General features: G+C 37.7%; 1 protein-coding gene across 1 annotated transcript in view; it reads right to left on the bottom strand.

Annotated features, from left to right (window-relative positions):
• LOC140159258 (ATP-binding cassette sub-family C member 8-like) overlaps positions 1-25531 on the bottom strand; it is a 63603-nt gene that overhangs the window by 10512 nt on the left and 27560 nt on the right. Inside the window, exons 13-26 of the mRNA XM_072182669.1 lie at positions 23408-23425; positions 19996-20074; positions 18965-19070; positions 17584-17682; positions 15956-16121; positions 15135-15272; positions 13618-13867; positions 10906-11144; positions 9191-9360; positions 8065-8134; positions 7145-7302; positions 4376-4468; positions 1671-1773; positions 100-213 (exon numbers count right to left, since the gene is read on the bottom strand). Of these exons, the coding sequence (XP_072038770.1) occupies positions 100-213; positions 1671-1773; positions 4376-4468; positions 7145-7302; positions 8065-8134; positions 9191-9360; positions 10906-11144; positions 13618-13867; positions 15135-15272; positions 15956-16121; positions 17584-17682; positions 18965-19070; positions 19996-20074; positions 23408-23425 (1803 nt within the window). The remainder of the gene's footprint in view (positions 1-99; positions 214-1670; positions 1774-4375; positions 4469-7144; positions 7303-8064; positions 8135-9190; positions 9361-10905; positions 11145-13617; positions 13868-15134; positions 15273-15955; positions 16122-17583; positions 17683-18964; positions 19071-19995; positions 20075-23407; positions 23426-25531) is intronic.

Here is a 25531-nt window from a genome sequence, read left to right as displayed (position 1 = left end):
CAAACAAACTAAGCCAGTTTGGTGCAGATGGCCCCCAGCTATGGCCGACTTAATCCTGATCATGACATGGCTCGTCGGATTTGTCTATAGGTCACATACCTGCAAAGCATATGTAATAGCTAGGCCTACTAGACTAGCCTCCAATACCCCTGTGAAGGCTGATATCATGGTCACATACCCTGATATTAATACTACTAGCGCACCGAGGAAGTCCTGTAAGAAACAAAACAAAACGGTTCAATTTGAGAAATATGAAAGTTTAAGGTTCTTGGTTGAATCAATGGACATCTATGTAACAAAGCATTTACTCCCCATTCCAGAAAAATACAGAACTAATTTTTTGGAATTAAAAAAAAATTATCCTGTTTTGCCAAATGAAACATAGCAAAATCCTAATCCTTTAGTTAGTCCTAACAGCCAATAAAAGTCAAATTTTAACATTGTTGCAATTTGAGGTAAAATGGTCCAAAAACATGCAATTTTGCATGTTTTCTTACAATTGCAGTCACAAAATTGTAAGACTTGGCACAAGTCTAAGCATTCAAAATCTTAAGTATAGGCTAAGAGTTAGCTCATAATTTTAATATTATATGTTATTTTTGCTAATTGGTTATGAAAAAGATCGTAAAATGTGTTTTCCAAAAATTAGAATGCATAACTTGAAATTAGTCTTTCTTCAAGTCTTTGGGCCTGATTGTCGCAGAATACGAAAAAGGTCGAAAAACACCATAAAAAGGCATGTTTTTGGCCCTTATTTAAAAAAAAATTACCAAATATTAAAATTTGACTTTTATTGCTAGTTAGGACTGCCTAAAGGATTAGGATTAAGCTATGTTTCATTTGGGAGAACAGGATAATGTCTTTTTAGTAGATAGCAAAACAAATTTGTTTGGCCTTCCATGGCCTACGAGAAAATATGATCAGAACCCCTGAATTATGTTTCTAAATTGTTACGATGAAGTGAAAAATAACTTCGAGACAATTTTTCTTATTGAAAATCAGAACATTTTGATTGGTTATGACAATAGTTTTGACACTTGAATAAACATCTAATCAGCACATTCCCAACAATTTTTGGCTGAATACACATGACTGCACAAGTATGATTATGGGACATAGCCCATACCTGCCAACATTTCAAACTTGGTGCACCTCCGCCCCCGATTTTTATATCCGATCGGCACACTCTACAAAATTGGAAGTTATTCCCCTAACAAGATTCAGAAATGCATGGAAACTGCACTTTCTAATCTCTTTTAGAAGTCATCAAGCATTTACTTGGTTCCTCTGGCGTTTCCATGTTAGATTTTGCTTGTATTGCAAAGAAAGATAAACTGCACCACAAATCCAATGCCGCCAACACATGAGGTTTGTTATAAACATGCAGTCTACCATGAGATTGTGATGATCGTCAATGGAAACCATGTGGAAATCCCAATTTTCAAAAGAGCACCATTTTTTCCCTTCTTTTTCCTGGAATCGAAAAAACTGTTCAGACACATAGAAAACAGGACAAATCCGCATAAAACGAGGCAGTTGACAGGTATGATACCCCCAGAATACCCCACCCCTCTGTGTCATAGGGTTTGGATAAGGGGGTAGAATTAGGGTTCAAGGTTAGAATTAGGGTTAGAATTAAGATGGTTATACTAAACTTTGAACCCACTTACCAATCTAAATCCCAGCCACCTGGCTGCAACAAACATGTAAATCGTAGTACAGTTATTAACTTCTATTCTCCTCATGATATTACGATGAAAACGTCCTTCTTGACTGAAAAACAAAACAAGCGTATGTGCATTTAAGATTCATTGTTGCTTCTGTCAAAGGTCACTTAAAGTAAGTATGTATATCAGATAGACCCAAAGAGTACCCACTCTGCCATGTTTGTGTGTTTGTTATTCATGGAGGGCAAATAGTGAACCTCCAGATAATTTTGCTATTAGCCCATTAAACTTTAAAGTGGATTATCGTTTTTGTGCCAAAACGACACTATTTATGCATGCGATCAATATTGAGTCGTAGTCCAGACCAGACCAGTGGGTCAGTTGCCTGATGAAGACAGATGGTATCAGACGCAAAGTAGCAAGTTGCAATAGAAGTTGCGAAAGATAAAATTAAAAACTTTGTGATTTCAACGACTGGGATGACTTGAGAATATTCACTATTTATATATTTAAGATTTGGTGACCATCGATATCACCCCAATATCACATATGTGACCGTACAGCACAAATGAACCGTAATTTCCCTAAATTGTATTCTGAGTTACAGTGTAAAATATGCATTGAGGTCGTATTCATCAGTACCTCTAGCTGGCGCGACATCTATCTCATTTTGGTAGTCAAACACCAATCAATAATCCCATTGTTGAAGAGGATAATAAGCTTCTACCTTAGATGGCTGGTCTTTGTTTGCTTTGGCTAAATCCTGTTCAAGTGGTGGGTTACCAGGCATTGTATTTTGTATAGGTATGTATAACCAACAATTAACAATGAGAGAACTTTCTTGAACCTCGTTGACTTGGGGATGATTTGAAATGACCGCCAATTATGACTGTTTGATATTTATTGCCAGCAATGTGGTAAAAGAGACGCATGTAGAAACGAAAAAAGCTACCATTTTGTTGAAGGAGCAAAGTTCAACGAACCATAACCCCGCTTCTGGATATCGTTTGAAGTCAAATAATATATCATTTTAAAGCTTATGATGTATATTTTCTAAACACGAAATAAAACAAAATTGACGGGGGATTTACGGCTCATTCGCCGTATACGGTCACATATTATAAGGTAGTGAAAGTGAGGTGAAGAAGATGGGGTGATAAATGATTACCGTAAAAACTCGACAGTTAGCATAAGTGCTTACTATCGAGCGCTTTTGAAAACATGACATTGTACCAAAGTCTGGCGCTTTACCAACTAAGCTAATGGGGTTGAGACACACATTTGCAAGTTTACTTGTTCGTATAGAATACCATGTGTATCGAGGGATGGGGCTCTTCATGTTTGCATGTTTTAAAAGCGCTCGATAGTACATAATTATGCTAACTACTGAGTTTTTAAGGTATTTCATTATTTTATAATCACATGATACCCTCCTTGGCCACCTTTGTTTCCGATGGATATTTTATTGTGAAATTTCATTGTACAAGGAATACATTAAAAAAAATCCACATAGCCCCCGCATGAAAAGTATTTAATTATCTTTGTAATCACTCAAAAAGCATTTTGTGTGAATTTTACATCCGAACTAGGTACTATTAAATTTTGATGAGCCTTTTTATTTTACATGTAAAGTCTATGGGAGTGACGATTAGAAATGGACGGCAATATTGAAAAACCCTCATTTTGGGCCATTTTAGACACTAAAATGCCCATAAGAAAAGAATAGCACTTAGTTCGGATGTACAATTCACACACAATGCTACCTGAGTGAGTAGAAACATAATTAAATACATTTCATTCAGGGGCTATAGCAAAAATAAAAAATGTCCTATACCTTAATGGTTATGGAACAAAGGTGTGGCCTCGCTTTCAATGTTTTATAGTACACGTATGTGACATCGATGTGATATCGATGTACACCCCATCAATGGCAGGAAGATGCCAATCATAGGAATCAAGCTTCAAAATAAGCAGGCGCCCAGGAGCCATTTACCCAATGGTCTTAACATTTTGGCTCCTGGTCCACATCAAAATCATATGAACCAGGCTCTACATTTTTTTTAAATAGAGCCTGATAGTTAAAGCCATATTATAACATTTGCTGAGGAAGACGCCCTCACTGAATTTTTAAAATTCCTTTTTTACACGATTAAATTGTACTTTATTAAACCAATATACCCTGCAAAAATCAAGACTCTAAGTGCTGTAGTTTTGTCAAAATCAGAGATTTTGAATTAAAGGCTGATTCAGCGCTTTATTATTACGATGAAATTATTAGTCGAACGCATACACGATGTTCATAACACACAGTACGTCACGGCGTGCGGGACGGTGATATACACAACAAAGGGTTGTACCACAACATGACTGAAGGAGTGGTACGTATTGGCGACATGTGCGCTGGTAGTAAATTCCAATTTTCTTTGCTTTGCCGTAGTTGTTCGACTCAAAAATAAAAGGGGATATATTTGACAGTAAAAGCTAACATTTTATGGCAAAGAAATGCTAATCTATTTTGTTTGAAAATGTTATAATATTGCTTTAAAGCAGGTTTTGTATTTAATGTGTACAATTGAAATTTAAATGACTCGTAGCCCTCCTGGTTCACTAGATAATCACAGGACCAGGAGCTGCTCTTTCCAAATGTGTGGCTCCTGGTCCAGATCTGCTTATTTTGAGGCTTGATATGAATGATCTATTAGCCTTACCTGAACGCCCTTATTGTAGACAACCCATTGAGTGTTTCTGAAAACAAGGCATACACCGGTGACCGGGTTATACTGTCTAGTCTTTGAAGCTCCCTGAAACACAACATAAATTGATGTCATCTTAAATCAGAGGATTTAGCTATATGTGTAAAAGTATATAGAATACTACAGACATCCTTCAACTGGATATATTTGGTATTTTAATATATGCATATATGACAATGCTAGAACAACAACGGACTGTCTCAATCCTCAATTGTGACCGTCCATCACAAACCGCTTGTAAAGTCGGCAACTTGTATTCTGAGCTGCAGTCCATAATGAGCATAAAGGTTGTATTCATATGTACCTCAAGTTGGTGCGACATGTTCCTCATTTTGTTAGTGCAGTCAAAAACTTTTTAAACCAATCATTACACAGCCGTGACGTTAGTCACGGCTGTGTCTTTTTTCTTACAGGTTCTTTCTTTCTTTCTTTCTTTCTTCTGTCAACCATTACATTTGCTCTAGCACTCACATGCTTACATCGATTTTGACCTAACTTGGTCACAATGATCATTGACCGTGCCCCTACATGTCACATGACACTTGTTGGGTCAAAGGTCACGCAGGGGTCACAGGGGTCAAAAACGTGATTTCAGCTCAAAATGCATCTTCTCCTACAAATTACGTAGGACAGAGACGCCACTTGTACACATGCATTGTAATTACCTAGTGTCTATAAGGTGTACACAGATTTGGGGTCAAAGGTCATTAAGGGGTCACTTCCGGTATAAAACGAAAAACCTTCAAAATTTTTTATTAGCTCAGTAAAACATGGGACAGTAACGGTATGTTCACATATGATCTGCAGTCACCCAATGTATATGTGGTATTTTTTTTATTTGGGGTCAAAGCTCATTAAGGGTCACTTCCGGTATAAAAAGAAATACCTTTAAAATGCATCTTCTTCCACAAATTATGTAGGACAGAGACGCCACTTGCACATATGCATTGTTATTACCCAGTGTCTACAGGGTGTACACAGATTTAGGATCAAAGGTCATTAAGGGGTCACTTCCGGTATAAAACGAAATACCTGAAAAAATTCTATTAGCTAAGAAAAACATAGGAGAGTGATGGTATGTTCACACATGAATTATGTCTACCCAATGTATATATGGTATTTTTTTTATTTGGGGTCAAAGGTCATTAAGGGGTAATTTCCGGTATAAAACGAAATACCTTTAAAATACATCTTCTCCCACAAATTACGTAAGACAGTGATGCCACTTACACACATGCATTGTTATTACCCAGTGTCTATGGGATGTACACAGATTTGGGGTCAAAGGTCATTAAGGGGTCACTTCCGGTATAAAACGAAATAACTTCAAAAAACTTTATCAGCCAAGAAAAATATAGCACAGAGACGGTACATTCACACATGAATTGATGTTACTCAGTGTATAAGTGGTATTTTTTTTTTTTTGGGGTCAAAGGTCATTAAGGGGTCACTTCCGGTCTGAGACGAAAAACCTTCAAAATGCCCCTTCTGCCACAAATAACATGGCAAAGTGATGCCACGTGCACACATACATTGACATTAGCCAATGTCTATGGGGTTTTCATATATTTTAGGGTCAAAGGTCATTAAGGGGTCACAACACGGCTGTGTGCGTGGTCTTAGACCACAGCTAAGTCTAGTTAATCCTATTGTTGAAGAGGATAATAAGCTTCTACCTATGTATAGAATTCTTAAATAGCTCAAGTCTTTGTTTACTTTGGCTAAATCATGTTCAAGTGGTGGGATTTAACAATTAACAATGAAAGGATATTCCTGAACCTCGTTGACTTGGGGAAAAAATAGACATAGCACGGAAATATAAAGGTACCTTTTGCTGAAGGAGCAAAGTTCAACAAACCATTACTCTGCTTCTTGATATTATTTGGACGGTCACAATTTTGTGATTATTCCGAAAGTAATTTTGGCCAAATTCTATGTGATACTCAATGCTAAATTTACAAATTAGACTATACATAAAATAAAATTTATATACAGTGCCAGTATTTGGGTAGTCAGTACACCACTACTAGTAGACCCCAGCAAAAAACGCAATTTTTTAAAGTAAAAAACGAGATCCAGATTTTGAAAAGCAAGATTTTCCCTGAAAAATGGCACAAGAAGCTTTAAAAACGCCCAAAAATACGAAAATCAAAAAAAAAAAAAAAATCAAAGAAAAAATGTTGCCTGCCCACTATTGTTCAGATTAGGTCAGTTTAGATTGTCATGTAAACAGAACTCACTGAACTGCCGGCGCGGCGTGAGTCGAAGAAAAAGTGACAAAATTTGACCTTGAATTAGTTTTATAGTCAAAATATTCCAGTAATTCGACAAATATAACGATATTTGGCCTAAACTTGAACTCAATTTGAAATGAAATGTCAGTTTTTATTGAGTAAAGCATGGTTTTTTCACTCGTCCATGTGCTTGCAATGCTGTTGAATTCTGCATTTTGGCGAAGTTGGAACTGCATTATATGGAATTTGACGAACTTTTATGGCATAAAGCAACATTTTTATAGTAAGTGCACTGCTTGGAAACTTTCTTAAAAAGCGAGATAGTTGGTTAATAGCGAGAATCGCGGCGTGAAAAGCGAGATCGCGTTTTTTCCCGGGCCTTAACTACTAGTTATAGTGGCAACATTTCAAGATGCCAGTCGGACAGGCTGGTTAGGCAATGACAAAATAGCCTGTCTCGGACGTGCAGCAATTTAAGACACTGACATACCTTGATGTTGTGATGTAGAATATCATGATCAGGAAATAGAGCACAGATATAGGAGCTATGAGGAGAATGAACCACCAGGACACGATAGCGTTGACTATGATGGCCGATATGCAGGAAAACACAAAACGTGAGAACAGGGTTAACGTCATACCCAGTCGCTGAAAGAAAAAGAATAGACTGTGATCAGTACATTTATCACTTATATAGCAGCTGTAACACAGGGCTGTCAACTTTTTGGAATTGCTTGGCGTGAGACAGAGCCGTACCGGGATTTGCCGACTCCAATGTTCATTTTGACCCATGATTATTTGAGCCACGGCGCTCGAGAATGTGAAGGGGGGGTAGGAACAACAAAACATTCATGATGATGCGTGAGATTTTACTCATTTTCCAGCTTTTTGCGTGAGATTTACTACCTAGCCGTGAGATTATACTACCTTGGCGTGAGACCGTGAGAAAGTGACCCAATGCGTGAGACTCACACCCAATGCGTGAGAGTTGACAGCCCTGTGTAACATAATACCAAACACCACTACAATGGCATTGCCTATGGTTGTCGACATATCCAATGACGTAACCCAGTACTACCTGCCACACAGACGGAGTGGAGGTATATGTTACCCCACCATGGTTAGATTCACATACCTCAAGGGTCATTGCAGAAGTGTCCACATAGCGATACCCGACATATTTTTTATCAGTACAATTCTGCAACCCCGTACAACTGGACTTCGGTGATGTTGTACATACGCGAGAAGAAGGCAGAGACCAGATTGGCCATCATGGTGGAATCAATTTGGTCATGACACATAAATCGAGGAATTTTTATTTAATACTGGATGACTCAAAACATTTACATCTACATGACACTTGACAGCGACAAAAATACAAAACTATTAAGCAAAGAAATTAACACGTACCAGATCCAACACCACTATATCAGACGAGAAGCGGTTCAACACACGACCTAATGGTGTTGTATCAAAGAATCTGAAAGCATTAAAATATATGTTATTAATGTTATAAAATGGTTACCAGTATATGTTGAGTGGTACATTGAACAAGATTTGAGATCATAGCAACATTCATCATTAATTTGAAAAATAGTTTAAAGATCAGTAACAGTATACCGTATTTCTCAAATAGTCGCCCCGCGGGCGTTGCATTTTCCAAACGGGGGGCGTTTATAAGAGCTCATTTTTAGAACGATAATTCCCATTAAAATCATTAGGTAAGCTTAAAACTCACGCTGAAATGACGAACTATGAACTTAGAAACACTAACTTCAGGTTCACTTCCGTGTTTCTGACCAGATTTTCGCCAATTGTCGACGCTATTATTGACCATGTGTGCAACTTGGCAAGCTTTCAACACAAGATAGCATGGAAATATCTGCATTTTTGAAACATCTTGATTGGATAAAGTGGTGGGGGCATTTATTTGAAGAGGGGCGACTGACTATTCAAGGAAATATGGTATGTGCTGTGATCAAGCAATGAAAGTCGGAAATATTTAATTTTCAGTTTCTTATAGGATAGTAAAAAGCATTTACAAAGCTGGATTTTCCAGAAAACCTCATTGAAATTGAACAACCAGTTCCAAAGATATGAGCAATTAAAAAGTTTCCAAAACAAGAGGAAACAAAAGGAAATATTTTTGGCTATATCTCAAAACCAATATTTCCAAGTTCTGACTGATTTTTCTCCCACGAAATCAGCGTAAAGTCGACACGACTTTATACTCATTTTGTTGAGTTGGTAGTTTCGAGATATTTGGTCTGACTAAGTTGATGTTCTTTGTTTGCCGCCACCTGCAGTACAAGCCGGTAGTATTATCCTTCATGAATGGCCCATTGTGCCCCCATTCACAAAGGACATACAGACATACTTTAACAGGTGAGTGAACACCAATGCAGTAGCCAGGGCGTATTTAAGTGACTAACGCCTTGTGACTTTACGCTGATTTCATGGTAGCATGTCACATATGGTCTTTTTTTTGCGTACATTTATCTATTTTTCTATGTTTTAGACATTTTGCCTGTCTTACCTCATTGGTGAATGCATAACCCTGTCTAACATCTGATTATGAAGACGACGACCTGCTACAAGCGTTGACAATAGAATCCCAGCAGTGGCTAGCAGTGTCGTTATTACGACTGAAAATGACAGTGCAGCATAACGTGGGAAATAATAAGCACTTATTTCATCAATTACATCCTACAACAAAGAAAAATAAATACAAGGAAAATGATCAAGAAAGATTCACTTAAGGGATCAGGAATGAGCGTTTTGAACGTTTCGACAGTATTTTTTGTGGGTCATGAGAGCACATCAGACATATCAAATAATTTTCATTTTTTGAAATTTACGATATAATACAAATTTTATGACAAATTATTGAAATTTGATATTTTTCACATTTTTGATATATAACAGTTCTCGAAGTAAATTTTATAAAATCTAATGACATATTCTTAAAGTGTGGAGGCCGACGATCAATTGAAAATTTTGACCTTTCATATTGAAGATAGGGATTTTTTTCCCAAAAAGACCTAATTTTCATTGGTGTTTTGGGAAAAAAATCCATATCTTCAATACGAAAAGTCAAATTTTTCAATTGATCGTCGGCTTTTCATCCCACCTACATACACTTTAAGTATAAATCATCAGATTTATAAAGTTTACTTTGAGTACTGTTAAATATCAAAAATATCAATTTTTGATCATTTGCCATAAAATGTGTATTACATTGCTAATTTCAAAAAATCAAAATTATTTGATATCAGAAGGACATTCTTCGTATTCAGAATGCAATTCGATATGTCTGATGTGCTCCAATGTCCCACAATAAATACTGTCCAAACATTCATACCCCACCCCTTAACAGAACCACTGAGTATCATTCAGGATGCAGCTCTATACATGCCATACAGGTGCAGTACCCTTAATCAACCTACATATAAAATAACCATCACAGCCAGGATCAGCTCCCACAGTTTTGTACCGGTACACCGGGACAATTTTCCGTAAATCCCATAAGCCTTTGCGAGTAGACCTGAGATGTCGTCATTTGATGTCAGTACGCGTCAAGCCTTTGCGAGTAGACCTGAGATGTCGTCATTTGATGTCAGTATGCGTCACGCCGATGCATGCATTGTTTAGGGAACATCGTTACTGCGCATTGCAAGTCTGCGTGACGTCAAATGACAACATCTCAGGTGTACTTGCAAAGGCTTATGGGATTTACCGAAAATGTCAATTAGCAGTAAGTTCAGTGTGCAAGGGAATTTCAAGCTACAATCCTGGCCACTGTCACATTCATCATTCAAGAAACAGATGTTGTACTTGGAATAGGTTTATGAGGACTGTGCTGTAATTTCGCTGCCATGGTGAATCATCACAATCAGATCGCATCAACTAGGCCAGTCGCAGCCGAAACTGGTGCAGACCTATCCGCACTTAGATTGTAACTTCCACCAATTATCGTGCAGCTTCCCAAATTCCATTGGGTGAAGGAAGTTTTTGATAACCAAACAACTAATCACCGATTTTTTGAAAGCAAAAGGAAATCGGAGATCCCGGAGAAAACCTGCGAGGGCGAGCATGGAATCGAGATAAACTAAATGCACATACAGTCCTTGGACACAGCCGGGGATTGAAACCGGCCAAGGATTGAACCTGGGACTTCAGTGGTGCAAGGCGAGGGAACTACCGCTGCGCCAACCAGTTGAAACATAAGGGTTATTTTGCCAACATACTTACAGGACTTGTATCATCAGAGAGGTTAGCTCCTTTCTCGGACCATTCTGAGAGCAGAAAATTGGTCCCAATCTGAATTCCATTTGTTGCTACCAATAAGAACACAATAACTGCAAATATATGCACTCCCAGATTCTTAATGAAGAACCAGTAGACCTTCCATGACACCGATCCTCTCATCCGCTCTTCTTTACTCATTAGTTTGCCTTGGGGACCCTCATTAGCTTGGGATACTTGACGAACTGAATCAAATCAAATGGAAGAAAGAAAAAAAATTACTTTTGTACCATAGTTTTAAGGTGGTACTACACCCCTTGACAAATTTTGTGACTAATTTTGCATTTTTCTCAAAAAATAACTACACTCTAGTAACAAAAGTTATGTATATTATAGGGGCAAGGAATCCAATTACTTAACTGAAATTTCAGTGATTCAAGGCAAGTTGTTCATTATATATGTTAAGAAATTAGGTACACTCTAGCGGTACCTCTTTTCTTATCAAAAATAACGTACCGCTTGTCTTGAGTCACTGAAATTCCAGTGTAGAAACTGGATTTCTTGCCCCTATAATATACATAACCTTTGTTACCAGGGTGTTATTATTTTTTGAGAAAAATGCAAAATTGTCAAATTTATCAAGGGGTGTAGTACCCCCTTAAGCTGAGTTCATAGTCATCACCTTCTTCTGCAGTTTTCAGAGCATCAAATAAATCAATAGGGTATATTGCTGATCCATTAATTATCCTTTTCTGGTGCATTGTGGGATAGAAAAGGGAGCAAATTAGCGATCGATTTGCCCCTTTTCTATCCCACAATGCACCAGAAAAGGATAATCAATGGATCAGCAATATACCCTATGGATTAGGCAATTCCAGTTTTAATCCATACACCCCCTATGGAAGACATGACCTTAATCTTCCACACAAGGAATGCACATTTCAAATGGAGTCACCCATACAGGTAACCCGATTTGAAATCACACTCCTTGTGTGGAAGATCAAGGTCATGTCTTCCATAGGGGGTGTATGGATTTCAACTGGAATAGCTCATTTTGGAGCAGACAACACAAATTGGTGGCCCTATTTGAAATTCACACTCCCTGTGTGGAAGATTAAGGCCATGTCTTCAATAGGGGGTGTGTGGATTTCAACTGGATTGGCCCACTTTCATTACTTTAGCAAAGGCAACAGTGATGTCAGTCATCATGGGACTGCCTAACTAATCGCTGCCTCTGTTATTATGAAAGTCAATTTGCTATTCCTGATAATCATATTATAATCATGCATATGATCATATTATACTGCGCTTTTTTTTTTTTAAAAAGAAGAAAATGTGTAAATTTGCTTCATGGTGATTCACTACAGTCTGTTTCGCCCAAAGGCTCCTCAGGTGATTATGTCAAGTCTGAATTTTTCCAATCTAATTCATTATCATGTTTTCACAATCTTGCATCCTATACCTTTGTACACAACCTGGCTGCTTGATTAATTCACCACACGAAAAGTAGCTGCATTTGCATATTTCTGAAGGCTATTTATTCTGACAACATAATAATGATCAAATTGGTTGGATTTTTCTCATGATACATGAATTTATCAGTCTCGCCAGAGTTTATAAATATCACTGTTGACTTTGTCTTGCACAATATTTGACAACCCTAGCTCGATCAATAAATTCATGTATCATACACAATCCATCCCCATCGGGATATTCCATTTAATATCTACTCTCCACCTGTAGAAGATTTTGGAAATATCTTCCACAGGGGGAATATGAATTTCAAATGGAATGAGGACATTAGAGAGCTCCATTTGAATTTCATACACCCTCTGAGAAAGATTCAACCTGAATATTTCCCTGAGTTTCAAATGGAGCTGCTAATGTGCTAATTCCATTTGAAATTCACACTCCCCCTGTGGAAGATATTTCTAAAATCTTCCACAGGGGGAATGTGGATTTTAAATGGAATAGCCCATTGCTGGTATCCTAGACAAATTTCATTGTGAATAAAACCAGGGAATAAATAAAGATTGGGAAGCGTCACTCGAAGATAAATGTACTAAAACTATGGATGCCGCCATTACCCTGCCATCGCGTAGGCCTGGAACACTACCGCGATTTCTACCGGCTGCATCGCGCCCGTGCTCCGCGTTCAAGAAATAAAATTACCCGTGAAAATCACGGCTTGCTGCAACCAAGGTTAGACCTTTTCAAGCCTGCAACAGCGTATTTTTTCAAATGTTGAATAGCTGTTTTTAATACTTTTAATAATATTTTTAGCGCATCCATTAAATACATCAAATCGACCAACAATCCCACTCTCCAGACCCGGGTCTCCAGACCAAGATTTATACAAGAAAAATACTGTTTCAATCACAAAAATTAACCTTAATTTCGCGCCTACACGTAAGACTTGGTAATAGTCTATTCAGATATCGTTGTCAAGCTCGAGGTGATTGACCCTTGATGATTGACAGTCGGGAACATGTACTGTTACGCGTAGTCATGGTGCTGGGAGCTGCAGGACGTGTTCGGGGGTGCTGGCGACCGTCGAGTCGACGGTCGCCAGCACCCCCCTTTTCCTAAGATGGCGGCGCCCATGCTGGTACCAAATTTGTGATTCCCGGCAACTTCTGTATAGCATACCATAACGTGCAAATTTGGCCAAATTTGGAGAATCGGCGAATCACTGTCAACCCCTTGATAAAACTGTACCTGCATCTGGCGCACCATTCACACCATTGCCCTGTTTGGCGTGTCCTTTCTTCTCCTTCGTAGTGGAAATGCTTCGCTTCAACTCTTCACGTTCCTTGTACGTCTTACTCTCCTCTTCTGATTCTGATTCCGATTCCGTTTCGATCTGCTCGATCATCTCTTCCCATCGCTGATGTAATTCTGGATCCATTTTACGAATCTCATTCATGGTTCCCTGGCGCTCAATTCGACCGTCCTTCATGTAGACAATCTGTGGCAGAAATACAATAAATGATACATTACATTTGCACTTGCAAATTTTAGCATTCATGACTCATCATATTTACTTCACTCTTTATTTCTTTCTTTATTCATCCATTCCAATTTAAGATAAACATCAGAAAACATACAGCTGAAGTAACCCTTAGTCTTTGTAGTAGTAGTAGTACGGAATCCCCGCTTCATTATTTCATGAACACCACTGCTGAGCAGTGTGGTTATGATTAAAAACATCAAACAGGTTTTTTTTTTAAGTCCAATAAATGTCAAAACAGAAAATACTGAAGACGGGAAATTTTGGCATTTGGAAGGAAATGTTGGCATTTGGAGGGAAATTTTGGAACTTGGAGGAAATTTTGGAATTTAGAGGGAAACTTGGCATTTGGAGGGATATGCATCTGTGTTTTTTCCTTCTCATAGCAATGAAATCCCAAATAAACACAGCCAAATTAAAAAGTCTCCAGTAGTTCCATCCCCATTTACTCAGAATCTGATGAGTTTATGGCAAAATCATTTTTATAATAATTTTCTATACACTTTCCTTCGAAGGTTGATACCAAATTTAATCATCGTGAGCAGAGGAACCATTGTTTGGAAATTCGTGCCATTTTAAAAATGACATAGGGAATTGTATCACATAGCGGAACTAGCGTGAGTGCCAAGAATTACGTCGCCTGAATAGGCCGGCAGGTTAAAGGTTTAACCATGCATGCCAAAATGCAAATCAAATACCCCGCTCTTTCAATTGTGCGCAGGCAAGTGTACAATGATTCCTGTATGGGTTGTTTCAGGCCACATAATAAGCTGATACCATGCATTGACTTTTGCGTGGTCAATTCGTAATTTGTCATTTTTGAAATTGCATGAATTTCCAAACAACGGCTCCTATGCTCACGATGATTAAACTTTTGATATCAAATTTGGTATCAACCTTCAAAGGAAAGTGTATAGAAAATTATTATACAAATTATCTTGCCATAAACTCATCAGACTCTGATTAAATGGGGACGGAACTACTGGAGATTTTTTAATTTGGCCGTGTTTATATAAATAAGCTTCCATTTGTATCAAATGGACTGTACAGGAAGACATCAATATTTGTTTAGTACAAAACTGTTTTATCATGGCCACTTTCCACAATCTGGAATCGCACAAGGCTCTTATGGATAATCACAATATTTACACACAGAAATTTGACATTCATGAAAAACAACAAAGACCAAATTTTAGAGGTTGGAAAACTTTTGACATTAACTCACCCAATCCGCCTTATCTAGATACTGTATTTGATGTGTGACCAGGATGACAGTACGTTGACTCTGCAGCAGGAATTCGGCAATGCCCTCTTGAAATAAATGCTTGCCAACGTGGGCATCCAGCGCTGATAGTGGGTCATCCTGAAAGAAGAAAATAACAGCGAATATTGACCTAATCACTTTCAAGAAATCATTTGAACCAACAACATCTTGCTAACAATGCATAAAAATTGTGAATGCACTCCTGGTACCCAATCATTCAAGAAGTGAACAGAACATGTTAAAATCTTTATAGTTTTCACCACTGCATATTGTTATGAATTTGGCATGCGTTCGATTCCGGATTTGTTGTTTTTATAAATTCATGTTACACATGAATTATTTTGAATTAGAGAACGAGAGATTGCGCGTGTTTAGCTCTAGACTGCAGCATATCAATTTTCCAACGGTGTTCAGCATGAAAGTAAGCGAAAGAGGGCAGCATACAGGGTTAGCTAACAATGCAGCGCAGTACGTTAGAAGATTATCACTGTTAAAAAATAGATATGCTGCCCTCTACACCAATAAACTGTTAATCCCTTGTTCGCTAATTCAAAACGTAAATTAAACAAAATCTGCAGAAGTCAAAATAATATGAATAAATAACACCAAACAAGAAAGACTTCCGGCTGAGGACGCAGTTGGTACTGTGAAAGCGCTCCCGGGAAGCGATCAAATTTTAAATAGTGTTGAAGTCAAAAGTTCTTCTAATTTAATTTATACCACTACGTATGAATATTCATCATTATATGAATATTCAATTTTATAAGAAAAACTTTACTTACAAGTATGACTATATCATTGGAACTATACATGGTTCTAGCCACACTAACTCTCTGTTTTTGTCCACCACTCAGGTTAATCCCCTTCTCTCCTATCTCTGTCTGGTCCCCTGCTGGTAGAATGTCTATATCCGGTTGTAAGCAACAGGCTGATATCACTGATAAATATCTATACAAAAAGAAATGGACATCTTAGCTTTTATATGTCACCACTCAGAGTGTCTTTATTAAAAGAAATACTGAAGTATTTCTATAGCAAAGCGTAGTGAGCGGAGCTCTCGTCCATCACGGCCAGGGGTCCAGGGGCCCGCTTAATAGCTCCTGGGCTTCTACACTTAAAAAAACACCTTAGGACGCCCTTCTAGAATAGATATTAAAGTTACCATTAGCATCCTTCTCCATCCACTCCCTCTTCAATGAATATCTGCTGTCTGATCAACATCCATTATTGATCGCAATTTTGATGTTTAAACTTAACAAAACATCAACTTTTTCACACAAATTTCATGGACTACGATACAGAGATGGTAAATAATTATGGTTTAATTTCCCTCCCACACAAAGTCTACCCCTTCCCTCCCACACAAAGTCTAACAGGGTGGAGTTTTGCTCTGCTGTATCTGCCTAGATGCATGTTAAGTTTACACTGTAAAATATTGTTAAAAATGTTGCAGCTTCTTACCTTACCCAGCAAACAAAAAAGAATTGTTTTTAAACATCATAAATGTGTTATGAACTCATTTGGCTTTATGTCAAAATTCATGTTACAATGTTTTGCTGTCATTTGTCAAAAATGTGTTTAAATGTTATTAAAACACTTTAGACAATTACAAAGCCAGACATTTATACCATTTTTCTTGGTTTCTTCACTAATTCATAATTTTATACATTCATTTATTGGCTACTTAATTATTCTTTCTTTCTACTAGACATGAATTGGTTCGCTTCAAGTTCAGTAGTGACGTCAATGCTTTTTAGCAATTGCGCCGCAAGCGTGCCAACAAACCGTACTTGTACGCATGCGTGTACGCTCCATGCGATTAACATTACGTGTGCGATTCGATACTGTGGCAAGCGAAATACACACGTACATCACCACTGAACTTGAGGTGAACAAAATTATAAAAGTATCAAATACCGGTCCCATACATACCCTTCGAATTTATTTAAAAAACCTTTCAAAGGAATGGGAAGAGGAGGCACCTATATCATTTTACGCCCTGATGCGGCAGTGATTTCAACACATTGAGGCAGATGTTTCGCGCACACATCTATGCAACGTCTTTAAGAGCATGCCTGTGCATGCCAGTGCTTTGAACGAATGCTTGCAATTTGAAGCTGCACCCAATGAAATGCGCACTGACTGCCACATCTCAGTGAAAAATGGTACAGTGGAGGAATTTTGTACTTCTTTGACAAAATTGTGAATCTTTACATAAAATACAGGAGCTACTTGTTGCTTTGTTGGCAGTTGAAAATGTAGGCTTACTGTGATAAACCTGCATCAATAATTGATAGTAAATTTGTTAATTGAGTGTCTTGGGCCATCATGCTAGGCCAATACCTCTGCTAGTCACCACTGTACCATACTCTTCATATAGTTCACTATAGTAGAAATCATGTATACCTACCGTTGTTGATTGTACTCATTGCCAAATAATATGTTCTCCTTCAGAGTTGCATTAAGAAGCCATGCTTTCTGTGATCCATAGGCAATCTTAGCCATTTGTCTGCAAAAAAAAAATTTGAAACAATTAGTTTGTCACATGTAATTTTTGTCACACTTGGTATAGATGGAGGCTAAGTATAATATTGTCACATGTAATTTTTGTCACACTTGGCATAGATGGAGGCTATGTATGATATTCAATGTTTCAACAAATATATTTGTTTATTAAGGCCAACGCCTAATAATTGTTTGACTTTTACCACTATGCCTATAAGTAGACCCATGTGAAAAGTGATATACACCAGGCACAAAAAGAAACTCGTCGGTTATATTCATCCTTGCTGTTCAATAACTTGATAATTGTGTATTATTCTGAAATATACATTTCGTTAATTGGACTTTTATTTCTCATTTGACACCCTGTTCGTGAACATTGAGCAAGAATTGGCCAAGATATGCGCCTCCAAACTCTCAAACCCCAAAATGAAAAGTTGCAATTTTAACGATTCAATTGTGCCTGTTACACTGTGTGCTTTATTGATTGGCCCGTGGTGCTTGTGTGCAATAGAACGACGCGTTCCCATTGAAAAGCGTTGAAAATGCAACTTTTGATTTTGGGGTTTGAGGCTTTGGAGGCGCATATCTTGGTCAATTCTTGTTCGTTTTTCACGACCAGGGTGTCAAATCAGAAAGCAAAGTCCAATTAACAAAATGTATATTTTAGAATAATCCAAAATTATCAAGTTATTGAACAGCAAGGATGAATATAACTGACGAGTTTCTTTTTGTGCCTGGTGTAGTTGACCTGTCTGGTCTATATTGTGTGTGTTAAAGAAAGTAGACTACGTATAGGACTTGAATAATTTGTGATGGTTCTGGGAAGAAGTCACAAGACAATAGAGGTTATCCACTTTACTCATGTGTGACTTCTAACAAAAGGCGCTGGTTCCCGTAGTATTCCTCATTTAAACCAATTCAATGCACGACCTCGGAGTTACCTGCATGACTTTGGCGGGCTATTTGGAAACAGTCATGGTTGCACATGCAGGTACTTCTTTTGAAAGGTATAGCAGTCGTTGATAGGATATGCAACTTATAGAACACAGATAACCTCTATTCTCGAAATAAAATATATTGGTATTAATCTGCGCTGTTATAAGGCCAGCCGATTACAAGCTGATCGTGTCACAAACATCCCACCGTATTCTTCGAGAATGCACACCATGCATTGAGGTCACAACCACAAGTGAGGTCATGACCCACTGGCTGGGATGGACCACTGGCTTGGGATGAATATAAAGAAATATGTATTACTTATTTGAATATAAAGAAGAATATATTACTTATTCCATATGACATTTCCAGATAATGTAGTCATCTCTCCCATCATGGCCGACAGTAGCGATGATTTGCCTGAGCCTACAGGTCCAACAATCATCGTCAATTTACCTAAAAGACATAATGAAAATAAATTATAGCATTATTACATTTATAAGTATTTCACAAAATCTACTATCTCATTTATTCATTACAATAAATAAATGGCTTTCTTTAGGCATTAACATAGTGCTTTAGATCCATAATTAAATGGATATTAAACCGCATGACATCAATTCCGGTGCCACTAGAATATTTCACACCTTTTGGTAGCCAACAATAACAGCGCCAATGGCTGCCCCCTAACATCTACCCATTTTATACACTAACAAAATCTAACTCTTTCACTCCCAAAGAAAGTCTACCCCTTCACTCCTAAACAAAGTCTACCCCTTCCCTCTCACACAAAGTCTACCCCCTTCCCTCCCACACAAAGTCTACCCCCTTCCCTCCCTAACAGGGTGGAGTTTTGCTCTGCTGTATCTGCCTAGATGCATGTTATGTTTACATTGTAAAATATTGTTAAAAATGTTGCAGCTTCTTACCTTACCCAGGAAACAAAAAAGAATTGTTTTTAAACATCATAAATGTGTTATGAACTCATTTGGCTTTATGTCAAAATTCATGTTACAATGTTTTGCCGTCATTTGTCAAAAATGTGTTTAAATGTTATTAAAACACTTTAGACAATTACAAAGCCAGACATTTATACCATTTTTCTTGGTTTGTTCACTAATTCATAATTTTATACATTCATTTATTGGCTACTTAATTATTCTTTCTTTCTACTAGACATTGGTTCGCTTCAAGTTCAGTAGTGACGTCAATGCTTTTTAGCAATTGCGCCCCAAGCGTGCCAACAAACCGTACTTGTACGCGTGAACGCTCCATGCGATTAACATTACGTGTGCGATTCGATACTGTGGCCAGCGAAATACACACGTACATCACCACTGAACTTGAGGTGAACAAAATTATAAAAGTATCAAATACTTACCAGCTGGTATTTTCAAATCAATATCCGAAATAATTGGTAGATGGGAATCAATATCCCATGTAAATGACGCTCCAGTAAGCTGAAAATGAAGGCGGCAAAAAAAATGTATATATTAAATAGTATGAACCATCCAAGTTTGCAGGCTTTTTGAAAGGTTTTAGGATCGTTTTTAATCATCACATCATAATCAAAAGATATCGCAATTTTGGATCTTAGGCCATGAGAATCATAAGACCATCTCAAGCTTATTCTGGCTAAGTTTGAGTTGGAAAAAAAGAGGAAAACAGAATTCTGCATTGGATTTTAACCCCCTGGATACTACTGGTCATCTATATAACAGCAATTCTGATTGGTTGATAACTTGAAATGCTCATTTCAATTGCCAATTATGACTAGGCTTTAAACTATTTATGGTCAAACTTGCATTTGCAGATGATTTTATTAATACCCTCCTTGATTGGTTCAAAATTTGACACAATATTCATTTTGTCCAATCGGCAGGAAGTTCCCATGGGGTTAAAATCTTCACAAGCTTTGAGACATTTGTTTTTTGCTTTATAGAGTAATAAAATAACTGCTAAATTGTGCCTGCGCGTGCTTGATTAATCAGTGTGATATGCAGATTTGCTTTGCTCACTACAGGCAGATTCTGCCTCTTTACTTTAGGATAAATATGCTTCTCAAATAAAAATTCAGTAGCTGCTATGTTGTTTACTTGTATGGGGGTGCAGCGGTCTTTAGACTTCCAACTCATAATCGCAAGGTAGCTCTAGGTTGTGGGTTTGAATCCCTGTGGTATCAAAGTGTGTGCACGTGGCAATGCTCTTCACCCCTTGCCTCTCCTACCCAGGTGTACAAATGGATAGCGGCTTTATTCATTGTCAGACAGACTCGCTGTAAAGGTGTAATGATCACCCGCAGCAACATTACATGGAGGAGTCTGGTCCAATCACTTTGAAAAAGAAATGGGTACTCAAGTCTGTGCACACACAGGTTCGTCCATTTTAAATTTAAATTGGATGCATAAAAAAATGGGAAACGTGACACATTGTAACTTGATAACAACAAAATCCAACAAATTATTCAAGGACATCAAATGAAAGCAGCATGATCCTTTGGCTAAATAAAAATTTGTGTACGTAAAGGCGTATTTATCTTAAGAAAAGTAAGACCACGCAAACGTAAAACTTTTTTTTTTCAGCAGCTAAAAATTGAACATGCTGGTGGTGCAAATGAGGATTGCATTGAAATAATTACAGCTCAGTGCACTTTTAGAAACAAAGCAGGCACGATACGTGTTGCAATGATTGCAGTACATTCTGAAAGTATTATAGTTATGGTGTGTGCAATGTGCGTAAGTTTGTGTACACTGGTGCTGGGGTTCTGTTACAGAGTACATGCACAAGGTATGATAAAATAAAATAAAATAATATTTACAATATAATTAAACATTTGTACAGAGACTACAATAGGCAAAAATAAAAATGAAAAATGATTATTACATGACTTGATGAGAACATTAGATTTGAACTGACCAATTTGACAAGGAGTTATGGTTTGAACGGATGTGAGCATCTAAGATATTCCAAAGATTAGATGCTCAGACAGAATTAGTTTCATACTTTGGAATAACAAGAGTATTTGAGTAATGCCCTCTAGTATTGTGGTTGTGAACAGAATAAGTAAAAGAAAACTGTGAGCCAAGATATCAGGTGCAATACCAATCAGGCATTTCAAAACCATAATGAGAGTATATTTTTCGAAGGCTTAGAGCCAGAACTGTCTATTTCCAAAATCCCATGTTACTAATTTCAGCAACAAATGATGGTTAATTCTGCCCTCCATAAGAAATACAAGTGACTTTGGAGTATATACATGGCTACTTGTATCATGTAACTAACTGTTTAAACCAGATGCAATTGACCATGCATATCCCCAAAAGTCATTTGCATTTATTATGGAGGTCATGTGCAGAATTAACCATCCATTTGTTACTGAAATACGAGGGCTGGTCAATAAGTTCCCGCACCTATGGTGTATCTCCGCTCATGCATGACTTGGATGGCTGTTACTTACGCTAAATTCAAGTTTGTACTTTTGTCTTTCAAAACGAATATGTATTAGCGATGCTGAATGCTTGATTACGTAATGACATTAGCATAAACACAATAGCGTATGGGCACTGCCTGATTTATGGTGAAAAGTAGTCAAGAAATTCTCGCGCCAAATTGAGGTATTGTTACATAATTCCAAATATCTTGAGAATAAAAGTATAGAATCTGGCACGATTTTGCAGCTTTATAAACCGATAACATAGGCATGATGCTGGACTCTTTTTAGACATATACCATTTTTATTAAAGCAAACAAATCGTGTTGAATATCTCCAATTTTGAGTAGGCTTTATCACCCATTGTTCTTTACATAATAAGAGATAGAAAGATTAATCGATGACAAAATTTAACCAATGGTACCATGTCTCGCCAATGTTGACAATTGTCAGTGTACATATAGCAATGACTTTATGCAAATGAGATTACGTAATTAAAGGTACTCTGATACTAATTGTTGTGCGTTTTGAAAGACAAAAGTACAAACGTTATTGATCGTAAGTAACAGTCATCTAAGTCATGCATGAGCGGAGATAAATAATGGTTGCGGGATATTATTGACCAACCCTCGTAAGTATGTCTTTCAGTATGGCTCATAAACCTAAATGGTAAGCTTTGTATTTGGTGAATGCCTACATTCTGGATATGAGGCTGATTAGTGATTTGTTGATGTTGATGGCAATATTATTCCTCTTGGGTGTTTCTGGGTATTGTTTTTTGTGTTTCAGGAGCATTATATCAGTAATTCATACCCCAAGCAGAGGGGTTTAATAGAGAAAAAATGTGTTGAAAAGGATTTGTTGTAAAATGGCAGTGAATTTCATATTGAATACCTGCATGACAACAGAAATGTGTTTATATCAGATATTAATACGTTTCACTGAGTAAATACAATGAAATATTTTATATCAATGAGGTGGAATTCAGACATGCCAACTTTGAAATCCAGTTTTCCGTACTCAGGATGACCAAAAAAACATATATTTTGCACCCCAAAGCGTATTTTTGTAAAGTTGTTGTCTATTCAAGGGGTCAACTAAGTGAGGTCAATGATTAGTCTATTATTGCAGTCGCTTTTTTTTCATATATTTTAATTGCAGCAATGGATGCAAGAACAGTATTTTGTAAAAACCATACACCCGTATATTGCCATTATTTGTGTACAAAATGCGGCAAAACCGTACTAGTTGGCATGTCCGGAAAGAAATATTATTTATCTGCAGCCTTTCAATTGCTGTCATGGGGTGAACACTCAAAAATTGTTTGTAATTTGTTTTCTGAATGTGAGCACTTAAAACATACCTGGTCAGAGCTTACGACCTGGTGAGAAGTAAATATGAAAGATAAGATTGTTTTAAAGTATTAGTATGTTTGGCGAGGACACTTAAAATGGACTATTCTACCTGCAAACACATATAACCTTTATCTTCCATGCAGGGAGTGGGAATATCAAATGGAGTTACCTGAATGGGTGACTCTTTTTATAATCTACACTCCCTGGGTGGAAGATTAAGGTCATGTCTTCCATAGGGGGGGTGTATGGATTTCAACTGGAATAGCCTGACTTACTCCTGAATCTTTGTATTCTTATCATCAAAAAAGTATGTATTCAACAAACAAAAGAAATAAATAATCAATTCATGCATATACCTAAGTTAACTATGAGGGTGCTTTAAAGGTTTACTATGAGGTACGTGTGCGTGAATGAGGACTCGCCAACGTCATGCACAGGAGTGAACATGATAAAAATAATCACAAAAGTGTACGTAAATTACATCCAATCATAATTTTAGGGTTGTGTTGTGAGATCTTTTTAAGAATTGCAATATAAAAATTATTGTATTTATCTATCGTCTGATATAAAATGGTAGATTGCATTATTTTTACATGGAAAAACTTGATGTTTCGTGTTGTTGTTCCACTTAAAATAATTATATCTACTGTGTTATCAGGTACACAACATGGTCTCAAAACATTACTTTAAAAACTAGAGCGGTTCTCGACTTGCGCGGTTCTCGACGCAAAGCGTCGGCCACAATGCCTCCACCTTGAGGCGTATGATGCCCATATGACAGTTTTCAGTAACTTGACCTCAGATGACCCCAGATGGCCCCAAAATGACCTTCCAAAATTTTGGCTCTAAATGTTAACTGTACCCATACGACAGTTTTTAGTAATTTGACCTCAGATGACCCCTGGGTGACCACAAAATGACCGCCCAAAAATGTGACCTTAAATGCTGACTGTACCCACCAAGTTCCATGCCCATACAACAGTTTAGTAACTTGACCTTAGATGACCCCTGGATGACCTTGGATGACCCTGGAATGACCTTCCAAAAATTTGACTCTAAATGTTGACTGTACCCACCAAGTTTCATGCCCATACGAGTTTTTAGTAACTTGACCTCAGATGACCTCAAAATGACCTTCCAAAATTTTGGCTCTAAATGTTGACTGTACCCACCAAGTTTCATGCCCATACGGCAATTTTTAGTAATTTGACCTCAGATGACCCCTGGGTGACCTTGGCTGACCCCGAAACGACCTTCAAAAAATTGGCTCTAAATGTTGACTGTACTCACCCAGTTTCATGCCCATATGGCTGTTTTTGCTAATTTAACCTCAGATGACCCCTGGATGACCTCGGGTGACCTTGACCCACTGACCAATACAAACTTGTTCTGTCTAGGGTCAAGATGCACCCACCCACCAAGTTTGAGGAACGTGCGACCCCTAGTCTCCGAGAAAATGGTATTTTGCTTGTTACGCATAAATTATGCAAATTAGGTACTTAAGTACCATATTTTGCGCTGAAAATCGAATCAGGTTAAGAACCTTTGGCCCGCTACTACCCACCAAGTTACGTCACTGTAACCTATACGGATCTCCAGATAATCTGTTCACAAGGTTTTTTTTGCTTGATACGCATCAAATACGCATAAATTATGCAAATTAGGTGCGCAATTAGCATATTTTGCGCTGAAAATCTAATCAGATCGAGAACATCTGGCCCTGCTACTTCTCACCAAGTTACGCCACTGTACCTCATACGGATCTCCAGATAATCTGTGCACAAGGTATTTTGCTTATTACGCATATTACGCATAAATTATGCAAATTAGGTACTTAATTACCATATTTTGCGACAAAAACCTCCTATAATTTGAAGACCTCCAATGACCATCCCTCCACCAACTTGCATCACTGTACGTCTTACCAATTCTGAGAAATTGCACTCGCAAGCTCGGACGGACAGACAGAGAGACGGACGGACAGACGGACAACCAGGAAACATAATACCTCCGGTGGAGGCATAAAAACTACAAAATGGTCCTGATTACCCCCTCCCAGAATTATCTTACTGGGACAAATGCATGCTGCAATTTTCAGGTGGTGGGCGCCGTGCATTCTCTAAATTCAGTAA

This window comes from Amphiura filiformis, chromosome 8 (assembly GCF_039555335.1).
Source record: "Amphiura filiformis chromosome 8, Afil_fr2py, whole genome shotgun sequence".
NCBI classification, from domain to species: domain Eukaryota; kingdom Metazoa; phylum Echinodermata; class Ophiuroidea; order Amphilepidida; family Amphiuridae; genus Amphiura; species Amphiura filiformis.
This window is presented reverse-complemented; position numbering and strand designations above follow the sequence as displayed.